Source organism: Chiloscyllium plagiosum, chromosome 2 (genome assembly GCF_004010195.1).
Source record: "Chiloscyllium plagiosum isolate BGI_BamShark_2017 chromosome 2, ASM401019v2, whole genome shotgun sequence".
Taxonomy (NCBI): domain Eukaryota; kingdom Metazoa; phylum Chordata; class Chondrichthyes; order Orectolobiformes; family Hemiscylliidae; genus Chiloscyllium; species Chiloscyllium plagiosum.
The window spans coordinates 34,507,254-34,526,536 of NC_057711.1; the positions used below are offsets into that span (position 1 = coordinate 34,507,254).

The window sequence follows — 19,283 nt, forward strand, 5'->3', positions numbered from 1 at the left end:
TACCTGAATTAAAGGATAAAATCTACTCAGGTTTGTGAATTCCTGCCTTGGGTGTTCTTGTGACTGAAGAGGTCAAATCCTTGACACTCAGATCTTGGGAAAATGGGACAGAATGTTCCACAAAATAGTGGGATTGGAGTGCAGTACTTGATTTCCTTCCTTTCCTTTTTTTTCAGCTGCTAAACTTCATAAAGCATCAGACTCAGCTTGATTGTCATCAAATTGAATGATTAGGATGGGGTTCCCAGTCATTAATGCCAATGCTGCCCCACTTCAAATGAAGCTCCTTTGAAGCATTGTCTTTGGTCTTTATAGAATCAAAGATCTGTAACACAGAAAAGGGTCCCACATTGCATCTAGATCAGTCAAAAAACAGCCATTCAAATATTCTAACATATTTTTCAGCATTTGGCCCATAGTCTTGTATGCCTTGGCATTGCAAGTCCACATCTAACTGCTTCAATGTTGAACGTTTCTGCCTCTACCGCCATTACGGGCAGTGAGTTCCAGATTGCCTCCACTCTCGAGGTGAAAAAGTTTTTTCTCTCACCCCTCTATACATTCTGCCCATTAACTTAACTTAAATCTATGCCCCCTAGTCATTAATCCCTCTCCGAAGAGAAGTTTCTTCCCATCTATATCCCTCCATAATTTTGTGCATCACAATCATGTCACCTCTCCATCTCCTCTGCTCAAAGAAAAACAACCTCAGACTGTCCAAACTCTCTACCGAAGTGAAATTCTTCAACCCAGGCACCAACTGGTAAATCTCCTTTGTACCTTCTTTAGTGCTATCACATGTCTCCTATAATGTTGATTCCAGAACTGCGCACAATATTCCTAGCTATGGCCTAACCAACCTTTCCTGCATAAGCTAACTGTTCAAACTGTATGCCTCAACTAATAAAGGCAAGTATACCATGTCCTTTCTTAATCGTCTGCCCTAATACCTTAAGGAACTGGTGTATATTTCTTCTGTAAAAGAAGAAAGTGTAACTTTGTTCTGTAAAGACAATTTAAAATATGAACAGCAATTTACCTATCTGGACTGAGTGAAAAGTGGAAGCCCTGTAGTTTGGAATGAGACTTACGAGACACAGCTGTCTGTCATTGGGACAAGGTTTGACGTATTATATTTTGTGTGTGAACTTTATTTGTTATATAATTAATGTATAAACTAAATGGCCACTGAGCTGCAAATAGTTTTTTTGTAAATCTTGTACAACGTCTGATGCACAGTCAACTGAAAAATATATGTACTTTTAATCTTTGAACTTCCAGGAAATTGAAAAGAGGCGAAGAGTGGAAGATGCTTACAAGAATGCATTGTCAGAGCTTAAGAAAAAATGCCACTTTGGTGGACCTGATTATGAGGTAAGAATTCAAATTGTCAATCCGTTTCCCTCCAGCCAAATTGCTTGGCTTTTTTTGAGCTTGCTGTCAAATTCTGGCTGTCTGGATTGAATAGAAAGATAACCCAAAAAGAAAATAGTGATAGGAAATCTTGTGGCTTACCAAACTTGTTTCCACATACCAGTCAACAGTACTTAGGATTTTTCCCACAGAGTAACTGTCTTGAACGCTGGGAATGTTGGGTTTTATTGATTGAACGCCTTCCTAGTTGTGAACATTTTGACGACATGGACATTAGACAGTATCTTTGAAAGTTTGTTTATTTTAGCGAAGTTTTGAGCCTACTTTGATTTTTACGTTTGAATCTCCCACAATTTATAAACATGCTGATTGAAGCTGGTTATGATTTTATTGTTGCATTTCAATATCTTTCCTTACATTACCTTTCTTCACAATTGAGCAATTGGTGAAGTCATGTAACTAGGACTTGATCCTGTTACCATCCAGTTTTCATGTAAAAGACTTCCTTTTAGGGATCACCAAATGACAATGGGAGCAAGGAACTTGGTTAATTGTGGTAAACCATTCCAACGCCTGGACTAATAAACATAAGGTTCTGGAGATATATCTATCCTGTCTCATTTAATTTTTTTATTTTAAAACAAAACTAATATTGGGTTTGCTGATCTAAAAGTTATTAAACAGCACATCTCCTGATGGGCCCAGCTCAACTAATTTCTGCACTCATCCGCTCAAAACGTTCTGATGAGTTCCTTGCTGAAGTGAGCTGTGTGCTACAATCTGCAAATCCTGGCTGACAGACCAAAGCTGGTGCAATGCTGCATTTCTTGATACATTTTTCTGTTTTAAAAATTCTTTCAAGTATTAAAATTAAAGTGCTTGTCTATTTTAGTGGCTATTAAAGATCCCATGATGAAATTTGAAGTGTTCTGTTTAACCTCAACCAGTAGCACAAAAGCAGATTAACTGTTAGTAAACAAAAGTAGAATTTGCTAGAGAAACCAATGGATCTGGCAGCATCTGTGGAGACAGCGTTAACAGTGAGTCCAGAAACCCTTCCTCATTCCCCTGAACATCTGAAATGTCATTGGACTTTGAAGCATTATCTTTACTTTATTTCTACAGGTGCTGCTTGGCCTGCTGAGTTTCTCCAGGAATTTCTGCTTTTTGTTTTATTTAACTGTTATTCTGTTGCTGTTTGTAGAGTCTTTGTAGTTGCTGTTTATTCTATATTAGTATTGGGATTGCACTATATGACCTGCTGTGTTTCAAAGTAATTCATTGTAAATCCAGTGTTTTTAAGGTATTTGAGATGTGAAGAGAGTATATGAATGCAAGTCCCTTCAGCTCACTTTTTTTATTGGAATGCTTTGCTTTATTAGGAAGGTCCGAACAGTTTGATAAATGAGGAAGAATTCTTTGATGCTGTTGAAGCTGCTCTTGACAGACAAGACAAAATTGAAGAACAGGTATTTTTCCATTGTAGTTCTAAAATTATTTCATGTTTTATATATTCTAATCAACCTTCTGCAATCACTAAAGCCTTTTTGGCATGCGCTTTTGCTCATCGCAACATCAGTCAGATCGAAGAATCAGTGGTACTTTTGGTTTGTAACTGAGTTCTGTAATAATTTCAATTTTTAGTCTCACACGGAGAAGTCAAGAATTCATTGGTCAGCTGCTCTACCATTTGGTGATTCCTTCACGGCAGTTGGTGTACACAGATTTGCCAAACAGGTATGGTGACCTGATCATTTCATTGGTATGTAGGAAATTGTTTTAGTATTGGCATTACTCTGTGTATTTTGCTAGCAAAATCCTCATTTGCCGCTGAGATTCTAATCTATAAATAAAAATTTTGAAAAAGTATATAATTGTTTTAAACTTTTTATTGGAGAAGGCTGAAATCAGCAGTTCCTATGGAGAATGCAATGTGAGGATTTGCACTCCAGTTAGTTGCCGACTCCTCCTGTGATGTCACTGAAGCACTGCTTGTGGTAGTGTTGGTTAGTTGATACTTTCATAAATGTAACCAGACTCTCTGCCTGGTGCGAAGTATCAGCATGGGAGGGGGAAAAGAGGGAATTTTGAAATTCGGTGTCAATGAAATAAACAGGATGTGCTGAAAAGCCTGAACTAGTCATCCCTTGGGTGATGTGATCCAAAAATCCATGGTCATGGTACATGATGTGTAAATTTGGTCATCCATTCTAATTGTTGATTCTGTTTGCTCAATGCATAAAAATGAGGGACTTTGAAAGTTATTGGAAACTTTCTTCTTCTCAACTATCTCATTCTAAATGCCATTCAGAAGTTGTCGTGATTGTTTTCTATTGTGGCAGTGAGATCTCTTTTCCTTCGTTTCTTTATCGTAATTTGTTTTGATGAACCAGTTTTATTAATAGTGAAATCCATTTGATTTTGCATTTGCAAGCTGGTAAAGAATTGATGTACATTTTTAGCTCTACAACATATGAAACCAGTTTAAGGCCATTGCAACATTTTAAATGAAATTTGTTTTTGCAGTTGACAAACTATTTTACTTGTATGAAAACGATAGTTACTTTTGCCATTTTTCAGTCTTTTTATCTGGAGGATTATTAAGAATATATCTAAATGCCTTCAATTTTTGAAAAGTAATATTTAAGAGAAAGCTTTGCATAAGGATTTTGTGGATTTCACCAGATCACTAAAGCTAATACTTTTTTCCAATATCAGAAGTAGTTGAGACAAAAATGTTGTGCAGAAGTACTATAATATGTGCTTGTTGGCTCATATACTACCTTTTATATGCATCACAATCATTTTTAAAACAAGGCACTAGTTGTTTTATGTACTTAAAAGATAAGGCATCAAATATTTGCACTTGATTGTGGCTATTATCGTAGAATTGTCGACTTCAGGATTCCATGAGTATGGTACATAGTTGCATGATATCATTGCGGCTGTTGTCATTTCTTTAAAGCTTATTGGCTCTTTAATGCATTTTTTTGTGGTGAGGTTAATGTTTGAATGCCTTGTTGTGCTGTTGTTCTGAACTGGGTTTTTCTTTGTCTGTCTCTGTGGTAGCCCTTTAGTCGCTCTTCCTCCATGTCTTCCATTGATCTAGTCAGTGCCTCAGATGATCACAGATTCAGCACCCAGGTACTGTACAAACTCAGAGTGGTCCTTCTCTGCAGCTCACTTCTCTTGACTACTTCACCTGGGTTTGCGTCTACATCTTCATAGTGTTGGTGATGTTTGCTGACTATAACTTATTCCCTGACCTATGACAGTGTACCAGCTGCATGACACTCTTGCAGTAATATTTAAAAATTGCTCTTGTCATGAACATCAATTTATTAAAATTTGAGTAAAGAATTACATAACATTTCTTCAAATCAAACTTTATGCCCTCGTTTTCAACGTTGCTTTGATATTAAGGAAGAAAAGAGCCAAATTACAGCTTGGCTGTGAAATACAATTGTGTGCTGTTAGCATTTCTATGGAATACGTTAATCCAAGCATCACTGGTATAGTAACATAACGGCATGCCATACCGTAAACCTACCATTACTAATGCAATGTTCTGAAAGCCTTTAAACTCACTTATACATGTGACTTGCTGAAAGCTTCTAGTTTTAGAAATGTAACTATTGCAACTAAATTTCAATCATTTTTAGCTGTTTACCTTCTTTGTATAGTTGGAAATTTGCTTCATCCTCATGAGACGAAAAGAAATTCACTTAACACGTTGTCTTTTCTTAGAAAATTGTGCCTTAGTTATTTTTCACTGTTTTAGAATCATCATTTTTGAAGCAGGACCACCTACAGGTTTTGTTTCTCCTGTTGGGAGAACCATGCCCTGTTGCAGTTAAGTTTGTCATCTTTTGTTCTTTGGTCACTTCTCTCCCAATCCCAAACATTAATTATTTTTGACTGTGGAATGTGACCAAGTTGAATTCTGATTGCAGTATACTACCAACCACATATCCTCAATCTTAAAGTTTCTCAATCTGGACAGCTATTAAAGCACTAAGTATCCCATTAGGGCAGTGCCCTAAACTTTCTTCTTTTGAAGAGGTTGATGGCGATAGGTGACATCTTCCTGGAAGCATCTTTAAGGTCCTATTTTATTGACAAATACAACAATGATCATACATAAATTTAAAAGCTGCAGATGCCGGAGATCAGAAGCGCAAACAGAAATTGCTTGTGAAACTCAGCAGGTCTGGCAGCATCTGTTGGAAGAAAGAAGTAGTTTAGAGAATTGCCTGACTTGAAATGTCAGCTCTGCTTTCTGTCCAGACCTAGTTTCACCAGTTTCTGTGATTGTTACATACTTGGGTAGATAACAAAAGTACCATGTTAATTTAAGGAATTTAAGGAGTTTGTAATCTTGTCAGTGTCTACCATGTGAACTTAAGGTAAGTCCCAGCAGACATAAGCTTTTGTGTACTCTTGACATTGTCCTTCAGATTATGGAGTTCTTACTGCCCCAGTTCTCATAGTCCTGGTAAAAGCTAGGCAAAAAGCCCATCATTAAGTACATTGTGAGGAAAGTGGGTGAAACAGTTGAATACTATTAATATAAACAACGCATTTTTCAAAATCCTTTTCAAAACTGCTGGCAATTTAAGACATGAAAGAATAGGTTTGTTTGTTTTTTTGAATTATACTTTTGTGTTCAATTTTAACAAATTATAAGTTAGTTTGCTGTTTCTCAAAAGTACTTGCACACTTACAAAGGCAAAAGTGCATTGGCAGAAGGTGGGGAACATACATATTTGTGTCAATGGCATTTGATCTTCTTTTTGTAAACTGTTTATCGGTTCTACCTAGTGAAGGATATTTGCCTGCTGCAAAACTTCTAGTCTGTTTTGAAATCAGCCCCGGTTTGTACCAGGGAGAAAATTCTTAAGGCAGGTAATTACTTTCTACCCTCACCACTGTCAGCTGTTCTAAAACTGAACAGAGCACAATCCAATGAGTAGTTACCTGGGAGAGTTGTCAATAATTGTGCCTGTTTACCCTCTTCATTTTACATAACCATACATCAAGTGCTCTTAAAATTTTAACAGGTATCAATAGTTATTTTTAAGCTTGACCAAAAGCTGCTTGTATAAAAACAACACTATGCATATTCTTCTGCCTGAAAATCCTATGCAAAGAATTAACCAGCTAGTATCTGAATGTTTTCCTGAGCTGCAGGACTTTGAGTGTACTGTTGCCAAACCTTTATAGGATGTCTCCTTAATGTTAATGGGGAAAATTATTTGATATCTTCCTGATTCAACATCCTTCAAATCATTCTTAAATTTACATGTTTCTTAATTCATTTTTACATTTAGGACAGTGACAAGATGTGCTGTTTTGTTGCTGAGAGTTACTGTATGTTTTGTTGGATATCCTTGCAATATTCAACATTGCTTGAAAAATTTTGTGTCCTTTGCATTTGATGTGGGCAGCCTTGGTTTGTCCCTCAATCTGAGACAGTACCCAGGTTCTAGAATATATGGTTGGACCGAAGGGTCTGTTTCCATGCTGTATATCTCTATGACTCTATGCATGCGTGTACGCACCCTGCATGCATAAGTGTACGTTTTGAATAGTGGCCATGAGGAATGTATTGGATTGTTGTAACCATCTGGTTCAATGATGGCCTTTAGAGAAAAGAATCAGTGATCTTTTAGCCTGGCCTTCATGTGATAGCAGATCCACAGCATGTGCTTGATTCTAAACTGGCTTAGCAAGCTACTCTATTTCTTTTCTATTGCCTGAGAAGGATAAAGTGCAGGCTTATAGGGAAAATTTGGGGAATGGCACTAGGTGAATGAATCATTCAATTGCGGTGCAAACTGGCCCCTTCTGCACTGTGACAGTTGTGTGATGCACTGCATTATCGGAGAAAATGCCCAACTCTTCTGTGGCTAATCTGTTCCCAAAACTTAATGTATCAGTCCTAGAAGAACATTGCTTTTCCAGTCCCAGGCACAGGTACTGGTTATAAGTTTATTCACTGAGCTGGCAGGTTTGTTTTCAGATGTTTTATCACCTTGCTTAGCAACATCAGTGAGCCTCCAGTGAAGCTCTGGTGTTCTGTCATGCTTTCTGTTTGTGTCTTGATCTATTAAGGTTGGTCATATCGTTTCCAGTTTTTTTGCTAAGAGTTTGGTAAATGGGGTCCAAATCAATGTGTTTATTGATGGAGTTGTGGTTTGAATGCCAGGCCTCTTGGAATTTCCATGCTTGTCTCTAGGATGGATATGTTGTCCCAGTCGAACTGGTGTCCTCCTTCATCTGTATGTAAGGATACTAGTGATGGTGGTCATGTCTTTTGGTGGCTAGTTGGTGTTCGTGTATCCTGGTGGCTAGTTTCCTGCTTGCCTGTCCAATTTAGTGTTTGTTGCAGGGTATTTTGTATATGACATTTGTTTTGCTGGTTGTTGGTATAGGGTCCTTTTAGGTTCATCAGTAGCTGTTTGTGTGTTGGTAGGTTTGGTCAGCTACCATGATGCCAAGGGACTGGGGTAGTCTGGCAGTCATCTCAGAGATGTCTTTGTATGATAGTGTGGCTAGGGTTTCTGACTATGTTGTGTCTACTTGTTTGGGTCTGTTGTTTAAGGATTGGGCTGTGATTATCGGGTACCCGTTCTTCTTGAATATGTTGTATAGGTATTTTTCTTCTGCTGCTCATAGTTCCTGAGTGCTGCAATATGTTGTAGCCTGTTTAACTAATGTCCTGATGCAGCTCTGTTTGTGGGTGTTGGGATGATTGCTTCTGCAGTTAAGTATCTGGTCTTTGTGTGTTGTTTTCCTGTAGATGTTGGTCTGCCATTCTCCATTAACTGTTTGTTCCACTGTGACATCTAGGAAGGGAAGTCTGTTCTGGTTTTGTGAAATTTATGCCAGTAAGGATGTTGATGATGGTAATGTAGGTTTCCTCTAATTTGTTCCGTTTTGTGATGACAAAGGTGTCATCCATGTAGCAGACTCAGAGTTTGGGCTGGACCATGTAGAGGGCTGTTCATTCAAGTCTTTGCATTACTGCTTCTGCTGAGAAGCCTAATATTGATGATTCCATGGGTGTTCCGTTGATTTGTTACTAGGTAGTGTCATTTAAGGTGAAGTGGGTAGCGAGGCACATTTCTACTAGCTTCAGGATGTTGTCCTTGCTGATGAAGTTGGTGCTGTCTGGTGTTTGTGTCCTTGGTTCGTCTAGTAGTGGGGTAAGTGTTTTTTTTGGCCAGGTTGATGTTAATTGATGTGAATTGGGCTATTTAACGTCAAAGGAGACTATTATGTTGTCCTCTTCTATCTTGGTGTCTTTGGTGTTCGGGTGTCCCATTTCGACTGGGACAACACATCCATCCTCAGACAGGCTAAACAGAGACGCACTCAGGCGTTCCTGGAGGCCTGGCATTCATACCGGAACTCCATCAATACACACACAAGTTTGGACCTTGGGTGGAGTGGCATGAGTCTTCGAGGTATTTCAGTTTTCGATGGAGTTCCTTTGCCCGTGTTATGTCACTGGGTAAACCCTCCTGGTTATATCAAACCAGCAACACAAGATTTATCCTGTTCAGTAATCTGTGAACATTTGAGAGTCCAAGAACTATTTAAAGTAAAAATTAACAATTTTATTCAAGTATAACAGAATAATTATTCTAAGTTATTTACAGTACCTTCCTCTAACCTATCTTTTACCTTCCCCTTCTGTAATACTAGTCGGATAAAACCCTCCAACTAAAATTTACCAAAATTCAAATTTCAAAACCATTGGTTTGTCTACCTTGGGTAATCGTTAGAAGTGAGTGTGTTGGCTCCATCAGGTTTCATTGTTTGGAGATCAGTCTTGTTAATCTGGCCTAATTTATGAAGCTGCTTCAATGAAGCTGAGAATCTAGCTGTGGAGTCGGGTCTATCGCCACCTAAGTGTCAGTATCTGCGAGCAGTGACTTTGTCTTTTCAGTGTCCTGTGTTATGTTAAGGATGACAGTCATGCACCCTTTGTCTGCAGGTAGGATTACAATATTTCTGTCTATTGAGTCCTTCTAGAGCTTACCTTACCTGTGTGTCGAAGGTGTTGACACCAAAAGACATGACCCACTATTACTAGTATCCTTACAGACAAAGAAGGACACCACTTTGACTGGGGCAACACGTCCATCCTAGGACAGGCTAAACAGAGACACGCAAAATAATTCCTAGAGGCCTGGCATTCAAACCGGAGCTCCATCAATAAACGCAGATTTGGACCCTATTTACCAAACTGTTAGAACCAGAAATGACATCACCCACCTTAATAGACCAAGACACACAAACAGAAAAAGGGATGGAACACCAGCACTTCACTGGGGGCTCACTGGTGATGCTGCCTAGCATGGTGACGAAACATCTGGAAACAAACCTTCCTGCTCAGTGAGCAAACTTATAACCTGAATCTCAACCTGAGCTACAAATCGTCTCAAAAATCACAAACACCAGGTCCATTTTGAATGCATAACTGTTGTTGGCTATGTTTCCACTGGTGGTTAAAAGACCTTTTAATAGCATGGTATTACTAATCTTAAGCTTTTATGGAAGTGTCACATTTGGCAGTACTGGCCATCTTCAGTATTTTTATACAAAGCTGTTGAGTATTTATATACAAAGAATGTTTTCCACGTCAACAAAACATGAAATAACATGCAGGAAGTAGGAGATTGCCGACTCCAAACAAGATAGGTGACTATTCTATTTCATAAAATAGATTTTTTAATGTAGAAAAGGTTTGAATTTATGATATGCAGTAATACAAGGATTGATCCAAATGCTGTGTCAAGTTTGATTTATTCACTATTTCACTTCCTCTTTGGATTTCATGTCCTTAGAAATAGATTTAAGCTTTCTAAAACACCATAGTGAATTCTGCCACTGGTGTAACAAGACCCTTGGTCGGTTCGAGCATTGGGATGCTTCATTCAAAATTTTCTGGTGTACTATATATCCATTAGGGGCAGATTTTTGCCATTGTGTAATGAAGCCGTTCAAGTTACTACATAAAGCTAAGTGGTGACAGAGGTGTAATGAATGTGAGTTTAAATAGAAAAAGAAGTTTAGAACTGATGTTGGAAAATCTTTGGATTTGTAAACTAATTGAATGGGTTCATCTGTAGTAGAAAAGATGCTGTGATGTGGGACTATCATGAGAAAAGCTTGCAAAATCAATTTTTGTATTTGCAATGATTTTATACTGATTGCTTTGAATCTTGAACAAGATATTTAGACTTTTATTCAATTGCAACAAGTGTTTCAATGTTCATTTTGTTGCATGCACTACTGCTGTAGCTTCATATAAATCTAGACACTTGATGCGATTGCCAGCAGAGGTTATAGAATTAGTAGACTGTCAGTGACAATTGATCATGGGTAATGAATGCAAATGGTAAATTCTTGCTGTGATATCAAATTTATTCTAGGGTGGTGTGTGGATACTCTTTAAACACCACCACCATTAAGTCTTCCAAAAATGCCTCCTTTCAGTATCTGGGTTTCTTTTGGCGAAAGAGGATAAAATCTCTTTCCTGAGAATAACCTGCTCCAAATGGGGGGAGTTGTAATGGGGAACAAATCCATACATAATTTGGTTCTGCCTTCATAAGGGTAGTGTTTCCCTAGTCTCACCACAGGGCTGCCCTCTCATTAGGGAGTGATGATTGGTGGAGAGTTTAAACTGACTGTCACCATGCTTGGATCAAGGGGTGAGGTTGAGAAGGTGGAACCTTCATGGCATCTTCAGCCAGTGCAGGAATTGAACCTGTGCTGTTGGTGTAATTCTGTATTGCAAGCCGGCCATCCAGGCAATTGCATGGAGTTAGCTCAACCATCAGTATGTTGAGCAACAAGAGAATTTTAAGTATAGGAGCAAAGGTATCTTGCTGCAATTGTGAAGGATCTTGGTGAGGCTACACCCCTGGAGTATTGTGTTCAGTTTTGGTCTATGGAAGGAGTGCAACCAAGATTTACCAGACTAATTCCTGGGATAGTAGGACTGAAGTATGAAGAGAGAGTGGATTTGATTAGGATTACATTCATTGGAGTTCAGAAGAATGAGGGGTGAGTCTCTCAAACCTCTCAAAGTCTTACAGGACTAGACAGGATAAACACAGGAAGGATGTTCCCAATCACTAGGGAGTCCAGATCCAGGGGTTACATTCGAAGGATACAAGGTCCTTTAGGACTGAGATGAGAAGCAATTTCTTTGCTAGGGGAGTGGTCAGCCTGTGGAATTCTCTGCCACAGAAAACAATTGAGGCCAAGTCATTGAATGTTTTCAAAGAGGAGTTGGATATAGTTCTTAGGGCTAAAGCGATCAAAGTGTATGGGGTGAAAGCAGGAAGAGGGTACTGAGTTGGGAGATCAGCTATAATTGTAATGAATAGCAGAGCAGATTGAAAGGGCCAAATGGCCTACTCCTGCTTCATTGTTCAATGTTCCAATGTCCTTCTGCTTACAAGGTATTGCTAAGTGACAGCATAAATTTAAGAGGGCTAATCCTTGGGTCAGTCCTGAGTTGTTCAAGTAGTGGTGGGAAGTCATTGTTTGAGTTTTTGTGGCTTTGATTTAGATTGGTGAAATTAGAGCTAAACAAGAGCCAGAAACAATGGAACAAAGATCAAAGAAACAAAGAAAATTTACAGTCCAGGAAGAGGCCCTTTGGCCCTCCAAGCCTGAGCCGATCCAAATCTACTGTCTAAACCTATTGCCCAATTCCTAAGGATCTGTATACTTCCACTCCCCACCTACTATTGCATCTGTCCTGATGCATTGTCTGAGTATTGAGCTTTTATTTTTGAAAAGCAACAGAGTTGGTGAGGACTTTGCTGATACCAAGTCTCTCCTTTGCTATGACCTGGATGTGGCAGGGTTTGAAGAAGTAAAAAGAAGTCAAATGGTAACATCGCAGGATAGCTGAGAGTTGATTAGCTGATGAGCATTGCTGTGTTTCCCTTTTTCTATTGTTTGGTGTTTGATCCAAAGAAGTTGAAAATTGACAATTTAAAGTAACATTTATAAGGCTGAAGTAAGGTATTCAGTTACCTTACATTTTGTTGTCTTCATCTGTCCCACAATTCAACAATGATGTCTATTCAGGGCCAGGAGATTTGGTCAGGTTTGGTTTTGTGACTGAATGGATCAATTGGGTAAGAGAAGAGAATATCTCATGAGGTTGTTGGATCTAAAATGCAGGATTTGCTTCCTTTTCTTCGCTGTCTCTCATTACCCAGACATTTGGACTCAAAATATGGTGCAGCTTTATGGACAGGTTGACTGCATTTAGGTAAGCTTCTCCAGTCATTAATGTCAATGCTACCACATTTCACATAGAGCTTGAGTAGTGTTTCCTTTGTCCTCCCCTGTAATACTGGCTATTCCAGAGTTGAGAAAACAGGACCTGGCAGGGGGTATACTTTTGGCCAGCCAGACACTGTCTTGTCCAATGTAATTTATTTTGTAGGAGTTTTACTGAACATTTGTTTGTGGAGCAAGAAACACACTAATTTTGTTTAGCAGTTTCACCTTTGAGTCCAGAGGAAGTGGCTGAAATGTTGATGGAATTTCTGATGTCTCTGATGCACAGTCCAGGTCTCACTGCAGGGCAGGTATTGTGATCACTATTGCTATGTACACCATGACTTTTGTTGACTTGTGGAGAACATGGTTGTCAAACATTCACTGCTGCAATTTGTAGAAGGCTGAGCTGGCGCAGATGATCTGAATTTGGAGCCCTAGTTGACACCGACCTTTTTAGGAGAGGTGGCTGCCATGAAAAGGAAAGTGCTTGACATTATCCAGAATCTATCCTTCACCACATATCAGAGGTGGAATATTTGGCTGAAAAGTATTTTAGGTAATACATTTTGTTTTGGTGACTCTATTGAAGAGACAGAGGGGTTTGCAAATCCCTAGGATGAGTTATGGTGTCTTAATGTGAGCAAAAGCCCTCCAGCTTTTAAGATCTGGACAGAGTGGATGTTGGGAAGATGTTTCCATTGGTAGGAGAGACTAGGACCCAAGGGCACAACCTTCAAGTAAAGGGAAGACCCTTTAGAATGGAGATCATGAGAAACTTCAGCCAGAGATTAGTGAATCTGTGGAGTTCGTGGCCACAGAAGGCTGTGGAGACCAGGTAATTGAGTATGTTTAAGATCGGTTCTTAATTAGCAAGTGGATCAAGTGTTACAGGAGGAAGGCAGGAGAATAGAGTTGAGAAACTTATCAGTCATGATTGAATGGTGGAACAGACTCAGTGGGCCGAATGGCCTAATTTCTACTCCGATGTCTTATGGTCTTTTGGACCTTGGTTGGAATACCATTAGGAATTAAACTTTGTTGATTTTCATCCATTTGGTTGCTGCAGTTCTTCCACCGACACTGGTTTGCTCAGATTCTACCACAGGTTACTGGGGGATAGTATTGGTATGTGTTGATGAGCAATTAAAGATGTCCAAGCCACTGACCACTGCATGAAGATCTTTTCATCTTTTGAAATGTTAACATGATCAAAATATGTACCATGGTCACATGTACCATTTCATTTTAGTGAAGTATTGTACTGTGTAAGCACTCATGCTTAAAGTATAATGATTTCAGCTGAGCGACAGGTGAAGTGTCATGAGTCAAACTTTAGATAAATCTTAACAGAACACAGGGTTACTCTCTCATTAGAGAGACAGTTGATGCTTTAACCTGAGGGTCACCAAGCCTTCATTGTAACCTCAGCCAGAGTGGGAGTTAAACCCATACTGTTAGCATCACCCACATCACAAACCATATGTCCAGGTAATGAACTTGCCCAGCCTTCCATTTATACACTGGGCCGTGCATGTAAAATGTCTTTTCTGAACGGCAAACCAACCATGGACACACATCTTTTCTTTAATACTTATGCCCATGGTTGGTTTTGCCACCCATTTCAGGCTTTCCTTTTCCTTTCTTAAATATATTATTATTTTTTTCCTTCAGTTGCTATTTCCTAGGAAGGTGTTACTTGTGAGTTTAGCATTGTGAATTTGAAGTCTTCATAGCTCATAATATGATTGCAACAGACTCGTGAGAAAGGTCAGCTCATTGAATCAAAGGTATAGAGGCCCTCGGAATTGGTCTTAGAGCATATACTTTTCACGACCTAGATCCTTCTCTGCACGGTGCAATTTTAGAATTTTCAGATGGTATAATACTTGAAGTGTTAGTGAATTTTGAGGAAAACTGACCATATGTATGAGAGACACTGAAGATTGCTCCAAGTCTGGCTTTCACGTGGGGCCCACTTGCCCCCTCAATTATAGCTCAGATCAAAGGTCAGTGACACACTTTGAAGAAGGGCATGTGCCCGAAACGTCGAATCTTCTGTTCCCTAGATGCTGCCTGACCTGCTTGTTCCAGCAATAAAGTTTCAGCTTTGATCTCCAGCGTCTGCAGACCTCACTTTCTCCTCCCAGTGACACACTCTACCTTTCCCAGTAAAGTGCAGGATATTTACACCTACCGCGCTACAATGGTTACATGAAACGTTGACATCAGTGCTTGACAGACGCCCCTGTGAATACACTATCATTGATAGACAACTTCATGGTCCACTTTAGGTCCTCCCATTATCTCATGATATTTGCCAGAATTCCATCACCTGCCTTTGGGTTCTAGGGATTGTTGACTGCGTTCCAACTTTGATTTATGTCCTGTTCCTTCCGACTTGTTTGCCAGCTACATCTTATACTTCTTGCTAATGACTCTTCAAATTTGGTTATGCAATTCACAACTTTTGCTGACATTAGTACAGAACATTAAAGGATGTTAATTTCTATCAATTGTTATAATATTTTATTATAATTGTATAAACTTGTAAACAAAAAGTTTTGACTGTCTCCTTTTAGCAATGTTTAAGACTGAATAGACTTGGCAAAAGTAATAGCAGCTCCAAAATAAAGTTACTTATAAAGTTATACATAGTTAAACCTAGTACTATGATTCAGTGACAAAGCTAGCAATTTTGGGAACAGCTTACCCCCTGATTTGACTTGTGAAGTGACAGTTGCTCACTCTCTCGAGTCAGAGTGACCCTGTTTCAAAATAGTTTGTCCCCCTTGCTACATTATTTGTCTCTTGGTACTCATACGAAAATATTTTGTTTAAATCTTTTTGTTGTTCTGATCTTGCTCATGGAAATATAAGTTTCTTCAAGGGTGTTTACTGAAACTAGTCTCTGCATCCAAGGCTAATTACCTACAAAACTTTAATTCCCCAATGTCTAAAATTTTAACTTATTCTTGTAAGAATGTGTCTACTCTTATATGCAATTATAATTATTTAAAATGCCTCATCCCAGATAGTCACTTGTTCCCTTTTTCTATTTCATAAAAATCTGCAATCTCCAATCTAATGGCTTTCATTGGAGCTGCCTTATCAAAGTCTTACGGTTTGCATTCTTGTCCCATCTTACTAAGACTTAGAAACATTTTGTTGTCTGGCTGTGGATGCCATGATTTGAGCTATCTGAAATACTGTGTAAGCTAAAATTTCCATTGATTGTCTGTATCAGTTAAAAAGAAAACCCGGCATAACTATTTCGTCCTATTCAGCCATGTGCAACTGCGACAGGCATCTTAGGCTTACTTTACAGGGGCAGAGATTTCAAGACAAAGTTTGTTATAGTTTTAAACTTGAAAACAAGTTTTGACTTTGTCTCCTTTAACAATGTTTAAGATTTAATAGAATTGGCAGAAGAGGTGATGGCAACATTAAGGAAAAACATTACATGTACTAAGAGTGCCCTGCTTAAGTAGGTTCAATCACATTCAAGAGAAAATTGGATTCTTATCTGAAAGAGAAGGTAATGCAGAACTGAGGGGAAACATTGGTGGAATGGTACTGGGTGAATTGTTTCTTTAAAGGTCAGCACAAACTCACAACCTACCAAATTGTTTCCTGTGTGGTGTAACCATTCTATAATGGGGAGAGATGTCAATGCCAGAGAAGATATCTTTTGTAAATTTTAATGAGTTTTTTTTGCGCTGTAATGCAGATGTGCAATGGGCAATACATATAGAAAGGGAACCGTTTTACAATCTCTACTGGCAGAGGGGACTGAGTAGTAGAGGTGGTTGGCTAGTTGGCTTAACTATGAACTCCAGTGAGGGTGTTGAGAGGAGAAAACTTAGAGCCCCTGAACTTCCCTCCATATTTACTTCAACTATTGCCATGTCTTCAGAAGCATTCCACATACAGCAAATGTTTCCTTCAATCATACAGACCCTGTATTTGTAGTAATAACATGGATTATTGAGGGGAGATGGCGTGGTTTGTGCTAGATTTACCCAATGCTACCTAGTAAAAGTTATTCACGAGCAAAAGTTGTACATTTTGTATGGACCATGCTTTAAAATCCTCTGGGTAATTCTCTAGATAATGTATAACACGTACAGAAAAGGACATTGGAATAATCAACAGTTAGTATTCTGTGTATAGTTGTGTCGTGCTCTTGTTCCCACAGATCTATAAGCCTTTTAAGGAAGTCATGTTTGAAGACCAATTGAATAGAAATTCAGAATTCAAGTAAAACTATTAGAACCTTAAAACAATCTCCATTATGTTCTTTATTCTGCCTGAAAATGGTATTTTAAACCTTTAGTTTGAGAATATGTGGAAAAAGCAGCATTTATTGCTTAAAGGTTCATCTGTGAGGCAGACTAAGCAGGGGTTCAGATTTCCTTCCCTTAAAGATGTAATTGACTTTTTGCAATGATTGTAATAGTTTATTTGTCTACAAATTACTAGTTTAATGAGCTTAGTTTCACACCTTAATATCATTGATTCAAACTCATGCCATTTAATTCCACTGTACATTGGGATTAATTGTTATATTCAGTAAATAGGTATTGTAGGAATCTTTAAGATTTAGGGAGCCACCTTTTTAATGTGGTCTTCCCAATCAGACAAATATTAGCATCTAAAAGTATGCACTTTCACAAAGTGTCAACGTTTGCAACTTTGCTCTGATTGTGGCAGATCTGACGTCTTGGCATTAATTTGTTCCATGTTCCCCATCATATTTGTAAAGTAGAATAGATGGTCCAAGAACCAATCTCAGCAAAAACGTTATACTTGAGTAAACAGTAAAAGAACAATAATTCTAAGGGTTCGCCAAGAGTGATGAACGCTTTGTCAGTGACATTTTTGCAGACGAGTGGAACTTGTTATTTAATAGATTCATCACTTTTGAAGATCATTGACTGCCTACTGTCAGTACCACTGAGATTCATGGACCTTTTTCCCTGATGATGGAGTTGCCAAATTGTTCCAAAGTTTTGAGATTTTCTTGGGTTGCATGCTTTGAGTTTACTCTTCAAAACAGATTAATGCCTTTCAATCATAAAGATATTAAGCAATTTTATCTTGACAGAATTGTTTAAGGCCGCATCACTTTTTCATCATTGGATGCTGGAGATTAATTGTCGGTTATATAATTTGATATTGGGCTTCTGCAATCTCCAAGTAATTGAAACTTAATCTAATGGGATTATCTATTTACCAATGAAAGGTTTGTTATGGTTGCACAATTGCCCACTCATCACTCAGGATTTCCATGTTTCCTGCAAACTAGCTGCATTATTTTAAATTATATCATTATAGTTCTTCCTTCATCCGGTAACTGGAATGGTGAGTGTTTTGACACTGGTATTCCTTGTTTGATTTTAGTAGAGTTGAAGAGGTCCCTATACTTTGTGATATCATTGCACGTGTACAAGTTGATGCCCATGGTTAAGCATGACATTATATTCATAAGACATAAAGCAATATAGGCTTTTGAAAGTTGAATGGTTACACATGTTTATACATTTCAAAATTGCAGTTACCACATCTTTCATAATGTGGCTTATGAACCAGGTGATTAAATTTATTTTTGTTTGTTGATTGTAAATGTAGAACCCGCTTCATTTCACCAGAGAGCAGCATAGTGCTTTCTAGTAAAGCTAATCTGTTACATTACTGTACACAATGTTCTTAACATAGAAACATCTTTACTTTCTTTGCAAGATGGTTAAAAGTGAGTGGATACCTGACTTACAGGACAGATGGGAGTTAATAAGTAACCGGAGTCACAGTTGAAGAGAATATACTAAAATGAAGGAGCATAGTTGAGGATGGTTGAGAAAATTTAAGAGGGTGTGTGCAACATGTGGCTATGCAGTGAAGAGCAGGTTGCAACAAAGAGCCGAGAAAAAATCTGCAAAATGGGAGAGGTAAATATGTTTATTCTGGGAGTCCTTTGGAAATTGAAGAGGAGAAACATTGTCGATGTTAGCCTCAATATGGATGAAGGCTTGGATATAATCGCTGAGTGACTTGTTTATGGGTGGTGAAAGTGTTGAAAACCTAGCTACGTAATGATTGTATATGTTAAGGTATTGTTGGCACTGGTGGGACTAGGGTAGGAAAAGATCAAAGAAAAGTCTTTTATTACATTTGGACAGCGAATGAAGCTTGGATCTTGGAGTGTCATTCACACTTCTGTGCCTCTTGTTTCAGCTGGAGAGATCAGTGGTCCAGGCGCTTCCCACCTACAGCTGGAACACGCACGTGCGCTCCACCTCTTCAACAACTTCCAATTCCCAGGCCCTCCAATGCTGCTGCTTCACAGTGGATATGCAGTCTTTATACATGTCCATACCGCACAGTTACGGCCTGTAGGCCCTCAGTTTTTTCAGCTCCAACAGAGACCCATCTATTACCCCATCTGTGTCCTCCAACCACCATCTCCGATACCCTCCTCCACCTCTGCTGAATTAGTCCTCACTCTCGTTAACATTTGGGAAAGCCAATCCTAGCAGGACTTATACACTTAATGGTCAGGTCCTAGGGAGTGTTGCTGAACAAAGAGACCTTGG

The 19,283-nt window shown here is 38.7% G+C and overlaps 1 protein-coding gene across 1 annotated transcript in view; it reads left to right on the forward strand.

The window, feature by feature from the left end:
- LOC122556187 (ceramide transfer protein) overlaps window positions 1–19,283 on the forward strand; it is a 79,146-nt gene that overhangs the window by 45,718 nt on the left and 14,145 nt on the right. The window contains exons 8-11 of the mRNA XM_043702720.1: window positions 1,282–1,374; window positions 2,757–2,843; window positions 3,019–3,111; window positions 4,444–4,518. Of these exons, the coding sequence (XP_043558655.1) occupies window positions 1,282–1,374; window positions 2,757–2,843; window positions 3,019–3,111; window positions 4,444–4,518 (348 nt within the window). The remainder of the gene's footprint in view (window positions 1–1,281; window positions 1,375–2,756; window positions 2,844–3,018; window positions 3,112–4,443; window positions 4,519–19,283) is intronic.